The sequence below is a fragment of the Vanessa tameamea genome, chromosome 15 (genome assembly GCF_037043105.1).
Source record: "Vanessa tameamea isolate UH-Manoa-2023 chromosome 15, ilVanTame1 primary haplotype, whole genome shotgun sequence".
NCBI classification, from domain to species: Eukaryota; Metazoa; Arthropoda; class Insecta; order Lepidoptera; family Nymphalidae; genus Vanessa; species Vanessa tameamea.
In genome coordinates, this window is record NC_087323.1 from 10,352,943 (window position 1) to 10,369,100 (window position 16,158).

General features: G+C 30.9%; 2 protein-coding genes across 2 annotated transcripts in view; one reads left to right on the top strand and one right to left on the bottom strand.

The window, feature by feature from the left end:
* Positions 1 to 16,158, top strand: part of LOC113398427 (tetra-peptide repeat homeobox protein 1-like) — a 306,660-nt gene that overhangs the window by 281,023 nt on the left and 9,479 nt on the right. The gene's annotated exons all lie outside the window — the stretch shown is intronic.
* LOC113398448 (tetra-peptide repeat homeobox protein 1-like) lies at positions 3,718 to 7,579 on the bottom strand. Its single transcript, XM_026637193.2, has 4 exons — positions 7,429 to 7,579; positions 4,387 to 4,722; positions 4,151 to 4,300; positions 3,718 to 3,955 (listed from the first exon to the last, which is right to left on the bottom strand). Exons 1-4 carry the CDS (start codon positions 7,438 to 7,440, stop codon positions 3,758 to 3,760), a joined length of 696 nt encoding a protein of 231 aa, XP_026492978.1. The 5' UTR covers positions 7,441 to 7,579; the 3' UTR covers positions 3,718 to 3,757.

Below are 16,158 nucleotides of genomic sequence, written 5' to 3' on the forward strand. Positions count from 1 at the left end.
GAGTTAGTGGAAGCCAGTGGAAGTACCTACGTAAAATGTAACGTTGTGCAGGCACAATGGATGCAATATCTTAGTGGTGAGGAACGGTTAACATTTTTATAGAGCCATTGGCAATGGCAGTGGTAACCTCCTTCCATAAGATGGCCCATTTGTTCATCCGCCTACATATTTCATAAAAATAATATATTACGGTAGTATAATACCGATGAACACAAAGAGGTACTTCATTCAAATCTAGTGCACCCCGCATAGTGTTCATACTCAGATAGCCTATGAATTTCTGAATATAAAGATGGCATCTTTGACTATATTCAGTAAAATATTTACTATCATATCAACTTCAGTATATCTGATTAATTGATCTAGCTAGATAGCTTATAATGCTGCAGATCCCCACGTCCTGGTGGTCCCAGGGTTAGAACGTGCTCAAACGTACGTGTTCAGCTCTACCAACTCTATCCCTTCAGTTTTATTACCTGATTAGACCAAATCTATGACTTCCTATAAGAACTAATCACAAACAACCTATTTTAGAGAATTTAATCACTGAAAATCCCAATATTTTTATTAGGTAGAACTAATTTTCGAACTCTAGGGGTCTGTTGAAAGTCCTTTTTTGGTGGGGAAAATATCTGCGTCACGTAATCGGTTTTTGTAGGATTCCTTCTCTTTAAAACGCATGCAATATTATTCTTCCTCAACATGGTCAGAGATTAGATTAGATATTCTACCGCCAAACAAAAGTACTCAATATTGTTGTGTTCCGGTTTGAAGGGTGAGTGAGCCTGTGTAACTACTGGTATAAGAGACATAACATCTTAGTTCCCAAGTTTGAAGGCGCATCGACGATGTAAGCAATGTTTAATATTTCTTACAGCACCATTATCTATAGGAGCTGGCCACTAACCATCAGGTGGCCCATATGCTCGTCCGTCAACCTATACCATAAAAAAGTTACCACGGGATCGTTTTAATAAAACGCATACATTGCCCATTTGTGCTCCTATTGTGGTGCGTACGGCATTGTGAGGTCATCCTAATGCCACCTCCCTACCAGGGATCCTCCACCGCACTGCGGGTAGGTAACGTCTCCTACAGTATATAAGTATATCTTCCTAATGGTCTAGCTACCATCTAGTAACGTTTTAAATGAAAGTTAGTCCTCTATTTTCATAACTCTAATAAACATAATAAATTCTTGAAATTTAAGCACCACCAACTCTGTGATCTAGATGTTATCTCACCAAACAGATTACAGCACTAAAGTGATGATGTTTGGCAGTAAAATAAAACAGTTTATATCTATTAGTTAATCTAAAAAAAAAATAATAACAATAAAGAAAAAATTAAATTAAAACACCAATGTTTGAAATCGTGTCCTGAATAGGTGTACCACTTAGGTTATAAGTTGTCTTTGGTTCCTGAGTCTTCTATTCTTATTGGGAATTTGATTTTATTTGAGACATCTAGTTATCTAGCTTGCTCTCAACTAAGTTTTTTGGTGACTTGATATATACGAAATACGATATATATACGATATATATACGATTTCGAATTTACAAACATTTTTTTTTGTAAATAGACGATTTTCGTAGACTGTCTATTTTTAGAGGGTTTTTGGGTGGAACCCCGCGCGGAACTCGCCTGATGTGGTAGTGACTACTTACCATTAGGTAGCTCATTTGCCTATCTGCCTGCCTAAAAAATAAACTACTGATAATTACTATGAGGTTCCAACACTTCCATTGAAACACCTATTTTACTGGGAAATATCATATATCATAATGCCTATCATATCATTTCTATAATATTATCAATAAGGTTAAATGAAAAATCAGTTGTAAAGAAAATAATTAATATATAGTTCTTATGTCCGCGGTTATACCGGCCTAAGTACTGTTATCCATTGTCTTAACCCTTGATTGAAATTTTACGCAACGTGTGGCAAGGTTCCGTGTTCGACGCCCCAGTCACGCAGTGTTACGTTACGTAAGCGGTTATTCCATACACCACCTTGATCACATACAATTTTATACCGGTGATAACGTCTGCGATTTTGAATAAGTAATTGAGTGAGTGTAAAAGAAAATTAATCTTTGACTTGATTTAGCATGAGTTTATCCTTAATATTTTATACGTCTAAATAGATTGTCGCACTACAAACGAACTAAAATAAACGAGCCAATTTTATTATATTGGTGTGCGTGACAGTTACGCTGAAACACTCGCGAAATATCATACTAATTTACTAGTGTGCGTGTACTTATGGCCGAGTGGACAGTTTATCTAGACTATATAAATAAAAGGTAAATCAAAGTTTAAAATAAAATATAGTATTTATAAATTACATTATATTCAAAAAATAATACAATTAAACTTTCTCGATAGAAAAATATTCTCTAATTTTTATATATATTTTTTTTTTTTTTTTGTACTCATATTAATGCAATAAACTGATATCGTAACTTTCAAAGTTAATTTAAATTGGAAATATGTTGTCAAGTCGAATTGAAGTTGATATATAAATTGTTAGTAGTGCATAATAAAGTAGAATTTGTTAACAAAGCGAAGGGATTATGTAAAATTTGAAAATATTCGCCTTAACCGTAAATGATGTACATTGGAAGTACTAATTCGTACTTATTTTGGAAAACATAGAAATGTTTTTTTTTTGTTTTAACCTGCAACTGTTGGTTCATATGATTTTTTATCTGTGCCTCTTGTAGTTAAGTGTATTTTAAGACAAAATAATGACATTAAAATAATTAAAAAGAAAAATATATTCATTACTGCAATTTCAGTGACTGAAATGCAATTTTGTGTCATTTCAGTGAGAAAAAGAAACTTTGACACACAAATTAACTTCGAAACAGTCATTGAGAAATATTTCTCGTATTTTGTTTGGCAGTATGAATAAGTCACTTTACTTAAATCTTAAAGACTTGCATAAACAAAGCATTTAAGTAATATTATATAAAGATATTTATAAAAAATAAGGTCAAAATAAAAGCATTAAATTCATTAATACAATTTATTACAAAAGGTCCATTTAATAATAGTTTTTAGTCGACTGCGGGCGAAGTAAACTCGATTCATCGAAACTTATCGGCTAATTAAGAAATACCTATGTACAAAAGTAAAACAAATCCCAGGTACATACATTTGAAGCCTCGTCTCCGCACAATTTCAGGAGATCAAGATAAAACCATCGACAAAGCAAAAAAACGTAAAAGAATAATTTCAATCAGAATATTAATTATCTTGCGTTAACATGTAATATATACATATATGTATATAAACATTTATATGTATACAAAGTTTAAAATTTATATCCATCAGAAATTCAGTCTCATTGCGTAAAATTCAAAATTTTCTTTTGATTTAAGATTATTGCCTGTTTGTTTTATATTTCAGATTTTAATATTTTCTTTAAAAAATGTGTTTTATATTATAATAGCCTCAAATGGCAATTGCACATCCCATTCAACCCGACTCAGCTCCAAATACATCAATCAGTACATTCGTCACTTAAACCTAATTTATTCTAAATCACAAGATACCAACCGTGACTATATAAAGCCTTATGCAAAATGTCATTATACATATATTTTCATTGACAATCGGTTATTAGAAAACCTCTTTCCAGTTTGACCGTCTTAGGAAAGATATCTGATGATTTTTAGTCGTTATTAGCCTTCGATTTAATGACATGTTACTATGTTTTCTATTTTCGATAACCGACTGTTTAATTTAACATTTACCAGATTTTGGAGTGGTAGCCGTGACCGTGGTATCCGTCATGGATTCCACCGCCTAGGTATCCAGATGCAATTCCAGAAGATAAACCGCCGCCGATAATGGATTTAAAAACAGGCACTCCCACGGGTTGTGGGATTGGTACAGCTACTGGCTTAGCCACGGCGACCGGGTAGGGCTGAGGTACGGGAACTCCAACCTGGAATTTGATACAGAGTATTTTTGATGCGAGCGGGTATAAAATATTTATTTCAGAAAGGCAAGACATTACAAGGAGTTGTTTATACTGTATAAACAAGACCTAATGCACCAACCATATATTTAAGATTTGGGGTTTGGCAGTACGCAATTATTAGTTTTGAACTCTTTTGTTTTGGAATTATATAAGACAAACCTGTTTAATGATGGGCACTGGAACTGCATGTGGGACTGCAACTGGTACTGGTCTGTCAACTGGTACAGCAACTGGCTTCTCCACTGCGACAGCGTAAGGTCTAGGGACTGGTACGGCGTAGGGGCGGTCTACTGGCACGGGGACAGCAACCTGTAATAATAATAATTTACCGTGAATAATGATACCTTAGTAAACAAACTCAACTATAGCTCTTAAGCAGTAAATATGAAACAGACCTTAACGGGGTAGGGGACTGGCCTGTCAACTGCTACTGGGTAAGGCGCTGGTACAGGTACGCCAATATGTTTCGTAACGGTCGTGTGAACGTCAGCACCAACAATAGTGCCTGAGGAAAGCCCTAAGCCTGATCCAATTCCTGAGCCGAGACCTCCGTAGCCAGCGGCCAAGGCACCGCTATAACCTCCATAGCCGCCGCCATATCCATAACCACCTCCGAGACCATAGCCGTGCGAGAGCAGAGACCCGCCATAGTGTCCAACCAGACCGCTTCGCTTCTGAACGACTTTGCTCGGTTCTGCGAGAACCGAAGCAGTCAAGAAAAGGATTGCGAACTGAAATTAGAAAAAAAATATCATATAACAAAATATACAATGGAATATCTTATAATTTTCGTATTAGTATAAACTTATAAGAGTTCTTTGCAATAAAATGTCTCAGGTATGCACTTTTTTTAACCTTTCGTATTAATGGAAATAAAATAAATACATAAAATATAATTCCGCAGTTCCGGAAATGTAAAGAAGTTTGAAGGTACTTTCATAATTTATCCACAAACGTCGCAGGAGGATATCCTTTCTAATAGTGCGATAATCCTCTTGGGATTTTTACACGTATTCCATACTAAGTAATACAATAAAATAAATAACAATAATTTATTACTAATTATTAAAGCACACCGGACAGTTGCATAGTTTGCATTGAGGTAGACTTTTCTGATAAATAATTAATTTATAAAAAAATAATTTTGGAATTATAAAAAGATGTTTTATATTTGTATGTTTTAGTCTATTTTTTTTTTGGTTTTAATGATGTTTCCTATTCATTTAAATTACTTTATAGACTTTTATTGTTATATATATATAGAATATTATTAGCCTGTATTACTAAATTATATTTTTAGATGTAAGAAATAATGTAATAAAAACTGAATGTCCATTTTAATAAAATAACTTTAATATTTTGGTAATTTACAGAACGTGGCACTATAGTTGTTCGCCTTTGCCAAAATTTCGTTATCGATTCGAGTGAATTAATTATAAATCGAACAATCGGAATCACTTTTACCAGTTACGTGTTATGACTTCATCGCGCCATTATCATTCATACAAGGGTTCATAGCTAACGAAATTCAGTCGTGGCGCGCATTTCAAATAGATTATGGCGCGAAATATGGCACTTTATGAATGTTTAATGAGTTTTAATGTTATTGTTTTTTATGTTTTCGCTTTCATTCGTTATGAATTAATCATCAAGTTCCGTTCTTCCGATGACCAAAAGTCAATATTGCTTATAGTAATTTTATTTTACCCACATATATAGATTCGAAATTATATAATGTATTAAGAACGACATATGAATTTCAGCTTTTGAAAATGTAAGAATAAGGTAAAAAAATTTGAAGCTTATTCCACGAGGATCCACGGGTTTGTGGACATACATTGAGTCAAAATGACGCTAACTTTTCTGCTTATGTAATACTAGCGAACCGCCCCGGCATAGCACAGGCGCAGTTTATATTCCCCCTGTGCTATATATAATATAAAAATACACTGAATAAAGTTGCTTTCGGTCAGTGAAAACATTTTTAGAATATCATCGTATCGTATCGTATCATCGGTTCCGGAGATTACCCTCTACATATAAGCAAACAATTTTTTAAATTTATTATATTACTGTATATATGTACATGTGGCAGAATTTCATAAAATACATATAATTTATAAACACAAATAAAACATGAGAACTCAGTGTCCCTTGCCCAGATTTGAATCCGCGATAATCGGAATCTACATGATATTTAAGATAGTTCCTTTATAATTAGAATTTTATATTTGTTTTCTTAAGTTTTTTATTTTATAAATGAACCTGGTGATACTGTCGATACTATTATATATAAAGAGTATGTTTACAGTAATCTAAGTCCGATTTAAAACAATATTTATGCGTTAGGTAGTTATTGTTAGGTAATTATTAGGTAGGTATTATTATTATTACCCACGGTTGAGAAACAACAATGAAATAAAAGCTAGTTATTTTAAAAATAAATCGTTTTATGAAAAAACGTTCAAGCATGAATTCATAATATGTGTTTACTATTTGAATTTAATAGTAATAACAATATATACTACTAGCTCATACTATTGACATATAATATATATATATATATGTTTTTAAATGGTAAGAAATGAAAACATATTTTACTGCGGTCTTGATGAGAGGAGGGGGAATTAGATGTGGAATAAATTCATTCGAAAAATTTTCCTTCATAACATTTGTGTGTTGTAAAATAACTGAAATTTATTAATATATATTTTTACTTTGATTGGTAAACGGTAGATTAGGTTTATGATCCCTTTACATTTTAGATACAATTTGAACGAATGAAAGACCCCTGACCGATTATCGGCCCTGCGGGAAATTAGGTTTGTAGCACAGAAAATATTAAAGTACAAAAGTGCGTGCGTAAAGGTAGGCGTCTATTTTTTATCCTTATAGCCCTAGAGTTTTTTTATAGATGATTGAAAAGAGATAAAATGCAACAGGCCTTTTGTGCTTTCAGATGCACGGGAATGAAACACCGCCAACTTCCAAACTCCAAAATACTTTAAGGGTGTTTTAAATATTATAATCATATACCGAAATTTAGGAGAATGTTAATTTTATTTTTATTTAAAATGTACTATAATAGAATTAAACATAATATGTTATGTAAATTTCGATTTATTTCGATTTATGATTTTCGTTTTTATTCTATTCTTGTCGACATAGACTAAAAATCTCGGAACAGATAATATAAATTGTCTATGGTAGGTACTATATTTTTTTAGATGAGTTTTGTGTAACGTTTTTATAAAATTTTATTTACATAATATCAAAAATTTATAATTTAAATGTGTCTGTAACGTTAAGATATTATAATGTTTCTTGAAAAAATCACAGATAAAACATTTTTTTTTTTTTATGTATTTTAATGATTTATCACGTAATAAATGTTTTTTTTTAAAGTATATTTGTGTATATAAACAAAATTTACTTACAAAAGACTTCATTGTACTGTAACACAACACTGCACTGGTACACTGGCAGGCACTGGTGCATGGTGTTCGCCATCCACTACTTATATAAGGGCAGTAAGACCCCACTCGTAGGATTCTGGGCGATGATTGCCAATGCGAACTTTGTATGACACTCGGGTTACCGTGTTTATTAGTATTTGGGTTATTTTTTAAAATACCTTTTGTTTTTTTTTAAATTTCAATTGTCAATTTGTTTTTATAAATTGTAACAAATTTTTATTTATATTTATCGGTCGAAAATAAAGGTGTTTATAACATATAAATGACATCACTAAAAATCTTGAATTCTTGATTTTCTAGGCGAGATAAATGTATGTAATATATTTATTAATATGAACTTTTATTAGCAAATAAATATCAATGTTGTGAGTTTTGACATAAATTGTTATTTTCGTTTATGTTGTTGATAGAAAATTTTAATCAAATTTACAAAAAAAAAAAAAACTTAGGATGATCGTTGTCTTAACGAACGTCAAGTAAACTAATCATCTTCGTCTTTTTTCTTTAATCATATTTCATTAATATATAACCCTTATTTATTTTAAGTGAAACTTCTTTAGAATCTTTGTGATTTGAAATTTGATAAAAACGAAAAAACGTCACGAACTAAAGAGGAGCATTGCAATATAAAAAATAAATAATTGAATTATTAAGTTTCATTTCTATCGCGTGTGAATTGCGCACACATATTTTTATTTAAAAAACGTTTATATTCTGTTATTTCAAAAATCGAACGCCATGATGTGCCAGCGTCATACATACATTGTCATACAAAAGTGTTGGACAGCATGTACTTATTAAGATATTATATATATTTGTATGAATAGTATTAATTCTTTTATTACATGATTTATTATACCAATTAATATTCTTTGGACACAATATAATGAGATAAAGTTTATATAGATGTTATTGTTACTTATGTATATTATGTAGGTTAACGAGATAATAAAAAAAAGTAAATACTGCATAGAATAAAAGTAAGTCTTTTTATTAAATATCAAAATTTGCAATTTCCAACAACAGTTTTAGGTAAAATACTTAAGCTTATTACAATCGTTTCCTGACTACGATAAAGGACTGTAATGTAGCCTACTTGTGAATTGGCTTTGGACCTTCTAATGCAGTGTTGCTCAACCTTTTGTACCGGGGACCCATTGGGTCATAATTATCAACTACTTGTACTTTACTCGGAAACTAAGCGCCACTGAAGACTATTATTTTTTATTATTATTATTTTATTTTTGTCGGTAAAATATTTATACAGCTTAGGGCGCTTTTGTAAATGTTTACAGAGATGAGGCCAATTACAAATCCCTTCTATTTGAAACATATTAAAAAAAGTATCGGCCAATAGTAACTTCTTAGTAAGCGTTATAAATATATATTAAATTAGTTCACTTATATGTCTAACTATAAGTTACAGATACTATCCATATAACTTTATAAATTATAGTATTTAGAAAAAAGTGATCATACAAATAATGTACCATTATTCTGTACCTAGTTGATAAGAATTTAATTGTATTTCAGGGCAAAAAATCATTAATTTTTTCGAAAGAAATAATTTGTTGATCTCATAATTCTTATAAAGGGATTCAGTTTTTCATTATACGATTGAATATTTACGCATTTGATTTTTGTTTCAATTCAATTCGATCATTTGTCCTCGAAGTATGCAAGGCATAAGATAGCGCACAAACATACTTACACATTGAACTTTTGGAACATCAAAACTTGGAAATATCTAAATTTTGAATTTTCAAAAATCGAACAGTACAAATAAAATTTCAGAGTAGAAAGTTTAAAAAAATACCAAAGGTACCCTACATATAATGTTTGAGAATCGCTGTTTCAACTTGAACACGCCCGATCTAATAAAAGTCACTACCTAACCAAGTAGTTCATCCTGTATGTTGAGTAACTAATATAAACCTACTAATTGAGCCTGTTATTCTCGTAAATGTGGTTCATAATTGGGATTTTATAATATATACTTTATGTAAATAATAACAGGCTTAAATGAAAAAAAAAATACATAAAGGTTCATTGATAAACATTTTGTTATGATAATTTAAAAAAATGTAACGTATATTTAATTTGAGAGTCGGAATGGATCACTCAAGCTCTGATACTCGGTACTCACACCAGAGTTCCTCAAACTTAAAAAATTATCTATATTATTTATCTGTTAATAAATTTTCTAGGAAAATACTTCATATTTTTTTATTACAGACAACTATGTTTATATTTGAAACTTTTAACACACATTTATTGTAGAATAAACAACTTAGACATTGAATTGACATGGGTTAAATCTTGAATTTATGGATTCGTGAAAAAAGGCCTATTTAAATATTGGCAATGTTGTTATCGATGTAAAATTAAAGTCAATATGAGTATTTAAGTCGAATAGTATGTTGTAATATAAATAAAGATATATTAATCAAGAACTGTTTCTAGTGCATAAAATAGCAGAACTATTAGCAAATCGCATGGAATATGTAAATCAAAGGTTTGTTAATGTTTACTCCTTCGAAAGGAATTGGGTATACAATCATAATTTGTAATAACAGATATACGCCTTACAATAAATATATATATATGTATGTATTGATACAGATAATGAAGTTTTTAGAAAAAACTATTTATATAAGAACTTGTTTATCACAGAAAAAAGGTTTTATATTGATTACTAATTTACAATTATAGCTCGTAAACTTTGCTTTTTAGAAAAATCTATTTATATAAGAACTTTTTTATCACAGAAAAAAAGGTTTTATATTGATTACTAATTCACGATTATAGCTCGTAAACTTTACAATTAATGTTTGAAATAATTACGTTGGTCGAGATCTGACGGAACCCGATCTTGTGTCATTTGTCAACCAAAACCTAGTTCAATTAAATATTATTATTACGTTGTTTTATTATGTGAAGACAAAATGATAGAATTATGCAATGTACAAAGCGAAGTGTATTAGTGACCCTATTTATAATTTATTAAATAAAAACAAGTGCGATGTTAAAATATTAATTATAAAAAATATATGTAATAAATATGTTATGTAGATTTTTAGAGTTAATAGTAATAAGAGTATTGAAGTGTTATATATGTATGTATTATTATTAAGTTATTTTAGTCAGTTTTAAAATCAATAGCTATTTTAGAAATAATCACTGAGCCAAGGAGGACTAATGAGATTGCGCTACAAGCTGCATCAACTTTGTTTGAAATTCCTAAATAATCATATATTTACAATCATATTTTTACAATAAAATTGCATCAAAAATTCTATCATAACTATTCATACCTAGGCAGGTATTATTTAATTATATAAAAAAATACAAAAAAAATATTTTTGTACCTTTAAGTAAGGTTAAATATTACTGTTGACAACTTTTAGTTTGACTAATAGAAGTATTTAAACATAACAGATAAATAATTCATAGTGACCAGTAAATTTTTAAATATAGAAAACGCGAGAAGATATATATTTATTTAAATATTTTGTCGCACTTGCAATGAGTTGTTAATAAAAGACTGCACTGTGCGATAGCGAGCGCTCTGCCAAACCCTTGCATCACGGAGAGTGGTCCTAGATTGGAGATACTGCCCACAGCTCACAGCCACCTTTATTATACGTAGGTATATTGTTATTTTAAATAACTCGAACTATTGCAGGATAATACTAAAACTAAATATCATTGCTAAATTTGATTTGTTAGTCGGTTATAGCGCAGTCAATCAGAATAATGTATTTAGCTTTTCTAACGATTTTAATTTGATTTTTGTATATGTCTGTGAATGGATATTCGTCAGTGTATAAATGTTAAATGTGTATATGCAAATGAATGTAGCTACGTGATATAATAATGAATAAACCTTTTTTCGATTAGTAAACGTTTCAAAACATTTTTTAAATATGCGCTGGTGAAGTGAAAAAATGGCCTTAGTTTAGTATAGAGACCTGAGTCTCTATATATACATATTGTTACTCATTCTATAATTTTTTTAAATCGCTGAGATGAGCCAGAGTGGTGAAGGATTTTAAGTAAAGCCCTCATTTTCCAAAAGTAACATCTTTGCGCTTGTATTCTTACTTTATATTGACCGTGTTTCAACCATTTTTCCTCCAAAATCGTGAGTTGTAATCCAGACAAGCACACCTGAATCTTCATGTTCTTTATTTGGGTTTATCATCTTGATTGGTGAATGAAAGTATCGTGAGAAAATCACGTATCAGATGAAATTCTGCCTTCTTATGCTTAACAGGAGAGGATAGTATAGTAGAAACACATTTTTAGCACAATTACAATGGTTCTACTATTTAGCATTCAATATTAATAATAAGCATATGAATTTATTGCAAGTGAATAATAAGTACAGTTCGTGTGATGAAACTAAGTCTCACTTAAGTTACAATTCGCCAACTAATTTGCATATTGACTTATTTGCGGCGATTGGATTCATAAATTACACTGTTTGAAAGGAACACTGTTTCCCACAGAACTGATCTAGATAACCACTCGAATCTACAACGATGTAATCACATATCGATATTCAAATAGTTATATTCTTTGAAACGAGTGTAATAAAGTTCAATTTATGTTTAACGAAAAGTCATGGCATATAAAGACTTCGATGGATCACTTTCCACACTGATTCTTGTTCAAGGACAATTTCGGTAGCGCGTGTTAAAAGCAATGTTTGCTACGACTATTATTAGGACCTTGCAAATTATCTAAAGAGGTCTAATTAGACAGGTGAATTGCCTAAGAAATAGTAAATGCTACGAATTATATACAAACAACAAACAAACTAACATATTCAATTGAGGATTCTTGGTGGTAGAACTTTGTGCACACCAGTCTGGGTAGATATACATATATATTAAATGAAAATATTTTTTTGGGAATTATTATTTTAGAATTAATTAAAACACATATTTCGCCATTAGCTGTTTACTGAGGTCGTATGTACTCCTCAATAGTTTTCGAATTCGAATTGTGTTTTACTGAAAAGGTTTTTTAGCTTTCCCATCATCATCAACGCACATTCGTCCACTGCTGGACATAGGCCTCTCCAAATGTACGCCACTGTGGTCTTTCTTCGATTTAGCTTTCTATAATTAACCAAAATTTTTTGCCGATTTTGCATTAATTTTATAATTATTCCAATATAAATATGTGAACTACAGTTTTATTTCTTGTTTACATAGTTACAATCGGATATTATGTTCAATGGTTTTAATAAAAAGACGTATTTAAAAATATGTTGACAAAACTTAACGTCTTTGTCGTTAATGTCCTATAATTATTCGCTCTGTTTTAAATTCCCCATCGCGGTTATTGGCCAATATGTCTACTGAGGCTCTTATTATATATCTTTTTATATATATATACGTATAGCTTAAAGGTATTTTAATATTGTTATTTAAATAAAAACAATGACATACTTAAACGTTTATTACTTTCCTAGTGGTGCAAAACCTCTGTGGCATACTATGATTAAATGCACTTTTAACGAAATATATTATTAATTTTATTCATTCACTCATCAGTTTTATTGTTCATAATTTGGTTGAACGATCATATACATTCGTCTTCATAAAGTCGAATGAAAAAAAAAAAACATTTGTCATTGGACATACCGTACAATTAAGGTGATTGCATTTTATAAATTTAATCATATATGATTCATTCATTACACGTTTCAACCATTTCAAGAATTTAAATCTACATTGAATATTGAAACAAGAATTTTAATCCTTATTAAGTTAGTCATAAGGTCAATTTATTTTGTATGTTTGTTATATTGAATTTCGTTACTACCTCAACTAGAGTGAAGATAATTTTTTGTAGGATTTTTGACGTAATACTTGTACCGTAACATAACGAATAAGGTCTGAGTTTGAGCTGGTTTTAAGTAAATATACTTAGATAATATTTTATTAATTCCAATTCAGACTTCTCGTTTTTTTCATCAATTCACATAACGAAACACGTAAGCTTGTGACGTAAAGTTTATTGTCTACTGTGGAGTATTGATGATTGACACATGTTATGTTAGAGTGAACATTTTTATAAACATTTTTAAATGAATATCAATTAATATCTGATAAATGGATGATCAACATTAGAAAATACCTAATCTGTCATTCCTAAATTTCATTACTTTATAGTTATTTTTAATGAACTACATATTTTATAGCACGTTAAAGACTTTTTACTAATTCAACCAGCTTAATTTACTAATAAATCTATTGGTATGTTATAAATATATACACCTTATATCAGTCAAGAATAATTTAACTTTCTACCAGTAAAATATACAGTCACAAAATTACTACAGGTTCTTTGATTAATCTTCTTATCTGATTAATCTTGAGTAGTCCCTGTACTACTCTACTAATGATGCTAATTTTCGTTATATCCACGATCCCTAATTAAACGCTAGGGAGTCACCCTAAGGGATTGAAAACCTACAGATTGAAAAACACTGTTTTTGATAATATTAAAACTAACTATTACAAAATAATAATATCGCCGTTAGAACAGGACAGTAGACTTTTAAAGTACGGCAAGGATGCCTACATATGATTATGTGTCATATTATGTCAGAACGCTTACCGAAGGTATCAATGTAATTAATTAGTTCTTTTTCTGTTCTGTCGTAATGTATGTGGGTAACGATATGTGTGTACGTATGTATTTACGTCAATAAATAAAAAATACAGACAGACAGAAATGCCGCTATTAGATGTAGAGGACACTGCACATCCCGAAGCGACAGTACGAGTATTTGCGGTTCGAAATGGTTGATTAATTTTGTATTTAGGGTAAATAAATTTGATTTACTTTTTTAATTTTTTCAAGAATAGTTTTCCTTATCTTGAAATTCAATTGGTTCCTTTTATATCCCTAAGCGCCATAATACACGCTTACGACTTCGCTCCTGGCTTGGCGGAGATCAAGAGGAAGAGACATATTGTCTTATTTCCTGTACCATTCCTACATCTTGATTACCTTTCTCATTAGGGCCTACTGAAAAATGAAACACAAGGTACTCTCCCCACGTATGCGCGATCTTTTTATTTAAGTCATATCCCAGTCGTTGAGATCATGAGATTGACAAAACATAACGTGTGCCTTGTCAAGCTGCCACTAAGGTCTAAATAATGGAACTATATATGTTCCTTACGGAGAATAGGCGAAATTACTCCTAGCAGCGAGAGGACACGAACGATCTTTAATTAAAAATAAGGTAAGTTTTCCATCCAATGGTAAGTGATTACCAGCATCTATAAACATTGGCGCTGTAAGAAATATTGACCATATATAATATCGACACCAACCATGGAAACTAAGATTTTTTTTTTAGCATTAGCAGCCTGTAAATTTCCCACTGCTGGGCTAAAGGCCTCCTCTCCCTTTGAGGATAAGGTTTGGAGCATATTCCACCACCCTGCTCCAATGCGGGTTGGTGGAATACACATATGGCAGAATTTCGTTGAAATTAGACACATGCGGGTTTCCTCGCGATGTTTTCCTACACCGTCGAGCACGAAATCAATTATAAACACAAATTAAGCACATGAAAATTCAGTGGTGCCTGCCTGGGTTTGAACCCGAAATCATCGGTTAAGATGCACGCGTTCTAACCATTGGGCCATCTCGGCTTTGATTATGTCCCTTTAACAATAATTGCCTTGGTTATACAAATTTTCGTCAAGTTTGTTGTAAATTTAAATTTAGAATTACTTTAATAGTGTTACCATCTGTTAGTAGCAGTCTAATGTATTCCTAGGACACGTCTTTGACTCATCAAGTTACTTATATTACTACGCAATGATTACACAATATACAGCTTATCTAACCGTTTATCAAATTGGAGTTAGAAAATGAAATCAAGGTTATAAGTTAATAATTGTTTAACTCTATTGCTGCTTTCTATATATTAAATAAATATTGGATAAGATCACTCCCAATGTACGTAGCTAAAGTACTTGTGTTATGGAAATCAGTAAAGACGGTACCACAAACACCCAGACCAAAAACAACATAGAAAACTAATTAACTTTTTCTACATCGACTCGGCCGAGAATCGAACCCGGAACCTCGGAGTGGCTCACCCATGAAAACCGGTGTACACACTACTCGACCATGGAGGTCGTGATATATACTTAATATTTGTCTATGATATATTTTATCGTTTACTAAATAGAAATTACGATTGTATGGTACTACGTTGCTTTTACTATTGTATAAGATATTTAAATGAAATAAGAAAATGTTTGTTTGTTCATTGCTCAGTAGTTAGAAATTAATATATATTTTTATTGCTACAAAAATTATTACTGTCTATAAAATTGGTAATACGAAATGACTTTATCAAAGTAATAACTATAATGTCATGATATTTTTTTTTAAATTTAGATTTGATTTGATTGGTTAAAAATAAATCCTATAGGGTTTCTTTCGTCAGTTCTGGTTTTTCTTTTCAAATAGGGGACAGATTTTAGACAGTTAATCGGCAAGTACAATACTTCTATGTTCAATAAGATTTTTACGTACTACATTCTTACAATACACTACAGCAAGTCATACAGACATGAAAAAAGTATACACAAAGGGTAGAATGGAGTTGCAACATACATATGTCAGAGCATGGTACAAAAAACCGCTTTT